Source organism: Mirounga leonina, unplaced genomic scaffold (assembly GCF_011800145.1).
Source record: "Mirounga leonina isolate KUSES-001 unplaced genomic scaffold, KU_Mleo_1.0 Mir_128, whole genome shotgun sequence".
In the NCBI taxonomy this organism is placed as follows: Eukaryota; Metazoa; Chordata; class Mammalia; order Carnivora; family Phocidae; genus Mirounga; species Mirounga leonina.
The window spans coordinates 41,404,552-41,409,553 of record NW_023270320.1 but is presented as its reverse complement, the minus strand read 5'-3'; the positions used below and the strand labels follow the sequence as shown (position 1 = coordinate 41,409,553).

General features: G+C 41.7%; 1 protein-coding gene across 1 annotated transcript in view; it reads right to left on the bottom strand.

Annotated features, from left to right (window-relative positions):
- Positions 1-5,002, bottom strand: part of LOC118010123 (zinc finger protein 705A-like) — a 20,028-nt gene that overhangs the window by 1,036 nt on the left and 13,990 nt on the right. Inside the window, exon 6 of the mRNA XM_035004349.1 lies at positions 1-587. This exon is cut by the window's left edge and continues 1,036 nt beyond it. Within this exon, the coding sequence (XP_034860240.1) occupies positions 1-587 (587 nt within the window). The remainder of the gene's footprint in view (positions 588-5,002) is intronic.

Below are 5,002 nucleotides of genomic sequence, written 5' to 3'. Positions count from 1 at the left end.
TGTTCTCTAAGATTAGAGCTTGTAACAAAGGCTTTTCCACATAGAAGACATTTATATGGTTTCTCTCCAGTGTGTGTTCTCTCATGTTGTTTAAGGTAAGAACTTTGAACAAAGGCTTTCCCACACAGATGACATTCATAAGGCTTCTGTCCAGAATGAATATGCTTATGTCTAGTTAAAGATGAAAAATACCTGAAGTGACTCCCACACTGATTACAAACAAACGGATTCTCTCCTGTGTGAGTTATTTTATGGGAACGAAGGTGGGAATTTCGACTGAAGTTTTTTCCACATTCATCACATTTATAGGGTTTCTCTCCCGTGTGAATTCTCTGGTGTATGCAAAGCTTCCTTCTATTATGGAAGCATTTCTCACATTGATTACATTTATAAGGTTTTGCTTCCATGTAAGTTTTCTGGTGTCTATAAAGGTCGCTTCTATGACTGAAATGTTTCCCACATTCACTCCATTTATAGGGTCTCTGTCCAGTGTGAGTTAAGACATGTTGAGTCAATGTGTAGGTCTGAGTGAAAACTTCATCATACCCAATATGTTCAAAGGGGTCTTCTCCTGAGTGATATTTCTGCTGTTGGGAAAGAAATGAGATTGTTACAGGAACTTCTCAGAAACATTTATCCATTCAGTTCTCTATATATAAATTCTAGGCTGACCACTCAGTGATAATCTCCAATTAAAACCTTCCCCAGGTTACTTATGTGCACATGGGGTATTCATCTCCTGCACGCACAAACATTTTTACCTTTGCATATTATATGGATGGAGGTTTCTGTGATTTGTCCCGCAGAACCTTCCACCCCGACCTGCACGAACGCAGGCAGGCTAAACAACGATGTGTGCGAGACTCCTGCTCCATGAGTGACCTCGGGAGCCTGGTTAGTGGACATTAGCTGGCTTCCAGGTCAGAACGGGCCCTTCTGGTCCAGATGCCAAGAGCTGTAAGAGTTGATGTACCTTTCTTGTTCTCCCTTACTGCTTACTCCTGCCCTCATCTATGCACAGACTTCCCTTTCCTTCTTTCGGTTTCTGTTAGATTTTTATATCAATCGAGTGTTTTTTCCCCTTTGAAACAGAGAGTATGGCTGCCGTCAATCTTTTATGTAGAACGTAACTGGTGTAGTTGGCCGGATTCACGACATGCCTTTTCTGTTTCGAAGAGGAAACCCCCACCCTGATGCTGATATTCCTGAGTGGGAAGATCCGCAGTTTTGCTCACTGGCAAAACAACGGTCTAGGCAGGTCAGTCTGTGTGAACAATGGGAAGGTAAAATAAAGTCAGCCAAGCCACCACTGCTCACAGACGCTCTGCGGACTCTTAACTGGGATAGATGATTGTGTCATTCCTAGCTCGTTGGGGATGGTGTTTGTTAACAGCCTATAGACAAATGACCACATCGTGGTAAGTGCCAGGAGGAAAAACTAAAATTAGAAAAGGAAGTAGCGGATTTACAATCTAGAATGGCTATGCTTCAATGTCAGACTTACCAAGTCCACACCTATCAGTATGGGGCAGAAAAAATGGCCATACGGTTGGCCAGGTAGAAATAAAAGAGAGGGAAGATGGACACTAAGAAAGTGCACGTAGCTATGGGTTCTGCTGGGCGTGAGTGGGATGGCGACATCTGGGATGATGACGACGGGGGTACAGAAAACATCTCTCAGACGGAGCCACCTAGGGCAGCAGAAGCATCACCCCGCCAGAGAAGAGATGTGACAAGTCCAAGATACTGTGCTACATGAAGTTTTTAAAAAAGGTGGATTCTGAATACACTGCTACATCTATGGCAGTTTCAAAGACCTCTTACCCTAAGACAGACGGAAATAATGGAAGCAACTCTGTACGTATGGAAGTAGGAGATATGTAAAAAAGATATAAGGAACAGGAATGTATTTTTTTGAAGGTAAAAGAAGGTAATTTTGTCCTGGATGAGACTGGTTGTTTGGAGAGAAATGGCTTAGGATAAAATCTGAATGCAAAGTAAAGTTGTAGGTTTGTGAAGGGAGATCTTTGGAATTTTAAGTATGATAAGGACAGACTAACTAAGATTGAAATGAATGGATTTTAAAAGTACATGGTATAAGATTAAAATTCTGCTTTTCTCTCTGTTCAAAAGACAAGTTTCTCAAATTATTGGTCTGCACTTGCTAAGAAGATGTAAACGGTTGTTTTCTTTTTGTCTGCTCAGAAAAACCAGTTTCTAGGCTTTGTCTTTATCAGGTCTTTAAGAATCTGTAATTCAATTTAGGCATGTGCTTTAAAACTTTCTAGGGTTTTAACAAACTTCCCAAGATTTCAATTGCAAATGACATCTTTTTGACCGAGGCCTTTTTATTCGGTGTGTTAAGTTACTTGGAAAGCACTGTCAAACAAATGATGGATATGTTGTTTGGGTAAATGCTATAATTATTCTAGAGATTATATGCAATTCCTAAAGTTTTTGGGTTTTTTTTAAGATTTTATTTATTTTTTGACAGAGAGCGAGAGAGGGAACACAAGCAGGGGGAAAGGATGAAGCAGGCTTCCCGCCAAGCAGGGAGCCCAATCCCAGGACCCTGGGATCATGACCTGAGCCGAAGGAAGATGATTAACAACTGAGCCACCCAGGCGCCCCTGCAATTCCTAAAGTTTTAATAAAGGTCAAATAAGCCCATGCTATCTTGGTTGCAATTTGTTATCAAAAAGATGACTTAAAAAAAAGAAGATAGCAGGAAAGGAAAAATGAAGGGGGGGAATCGGAGGGGGAGACGAACCATGAGAGACTGAACTCTGAGAAACAAACTGAGGGTTCTAGAGAGGAGGGGGTGGGGGGATGGGTTAGCCTGGTGATGCGTATTAAAGAGGGCACATACTGAATGGAGCACTGGGTATTATACATAATGAATCATGGAACACTACATCAAAAACTAATGATGTATGGTGATTAACATAATAAAAAAAAGGATGACTTAAAATAATGGTTAATTTAGTGTCACCAAGTTTTCATGGGTAACTGTTAAGATAGCTTTCAAAGTCTTTGGTAACCTGGAACTTTAAAGTTTTGCTTGGATGATGAATTGGGATTGAATTCGTTGGATGTTTAGGTCTTTTCCAAATAGGATGAAGTGCTAAAGCACTTGATTACTGAAACAGGTTTGCACTTCTGACTTCTTACTGCAGAGAAACTAAGGATATTTGAGTCTTTTGATAAACATGCTTTGTGCTTAACTGATTCATAAATTTGCCATCCAAAGAATTCTGGTGTGACAGTTCACAACCAGTTACTACTTAGTTTTTATTGAAGACGCCTATGGGAAGACATTTGGCAATGGGCCCCAAATACTAAAATTACTGTTTTCCATGTAGATGCTCACAGTGTACTTACCTCCACAGAGCAGACCTTCAACAAAGTACCTAACTCACTAGTTCAATCACGGCAAACACAGGTAAGCCTGTGACTGACACCGGACTGGCGAAAAGCGGACACTTGGGAAGGTAGGCTACTCACAGGTGGGCCCAGAACTGTGGGATACCCATCACTCGGGATGGCATGAAAGAAAATGTATTAAAATGTCCAACTTGTCAGATTTGGCAAAAGCAAGAAATCCCACCACAGTACAAGGGGCAGAATCAGCAGCAAAGACCTCCTGCCCAAATTTGGCAAATACGTTATGTGGGGCCATTACCCTACTTCCAAGGCTGTCAGATTTGTGTGGCAGTGGACACTTTCTCTGGGTATTTAATAGTTGGCCCATTTGCCCACACCACCCAAAAGAAAACTATCAAAACCTTAGAGACTATTCTATGATGATGTACCTACTCAGACCCAGAATGATAAGAGCTCCCACTTGACAGGTAAGTTAGTAAAAGCTTTTGCCTCCTCCTATAATATTGAATGGATCTGTCATATTCCCTATTACCCCCAGGCAGCTAAATTGATGACACAGATAAACAGATTTTTTTTAAACAACAATTAAAAAAAGTATGGGATGGCTCTTTATCAAAATGAAACTTATACTTAACAGAGGCTTTAAAAATCCTGACTGATAGACCTATTGGTCAAAATCAGATTCCATTAGGGCAGATGAAGATCCCTAATTCACAAATAAGGTGTATGACAAAACCCTTCTAGCCAATATTAATATGCTGGAATATTAATTCAGATGCTAACTTACCTTCCAAAGCCATCCGACAACATTCCCCCTTCTGCTGAAGTAACTGCTCAAGGAGGGGTTGCTACAATGATACTCATGTACTCCGATGATAAAACATTCTATCATGTTTGGGTTCTATGCTGTCCCATCGCCTGGACTCAAGCCAAGGCTATCTCCACCAAAGTAGGACAACCGCTGATCCTGCCATGTTGGGCCCACCGCTCTCTACATATAGGACCTACGTGCTGGTGCCGTGATGGACACAGGATTTACTCCCAAAAACACGTTGGACATCTTCTTGACCTCACTGACCAAACTCGTCGAGAGCACTGTAATTTCACTCTGGGATTAACAGCTATCACCTTGTCCGATGACGGTGAACATACACATGTAAAATTGAGAAAGCAAATTCCCAATGATGTCAGTTTAAAACGAGAATCTATGCTTGTGACAGTGCTAATTTTCCATTATCAACCGTTAATTAATCCAATCAATACTTCCCCTAGTTTATTGGACTGGTTACCCCGTTGAGGAGGGTTTCTACAGGATGCTGTACTCCTAACATTCACTGTACTATTTATATGTTGTTGGACTTGTGGATGTATCAAAAGTGCCTTGCAGGTACACACGGTACCGTATTATGCAGAACAACTCAAGGACCAAATGTACGGTATGGGTGGAGGTTTCTGTGATTTGTCCCGCAGAACCTTCCACCCCGACCTGCACGAAAGCAGGCAGGCTAAACGACGATGTGTATGAGACTCCTGCTGCATGAGTGACCTCGGGAGCCTGGTTAGTGGACATTAGCTGGCTTCCAGGTCAGAACGGGCCCTTCTGGTCTGGACGCCAAGA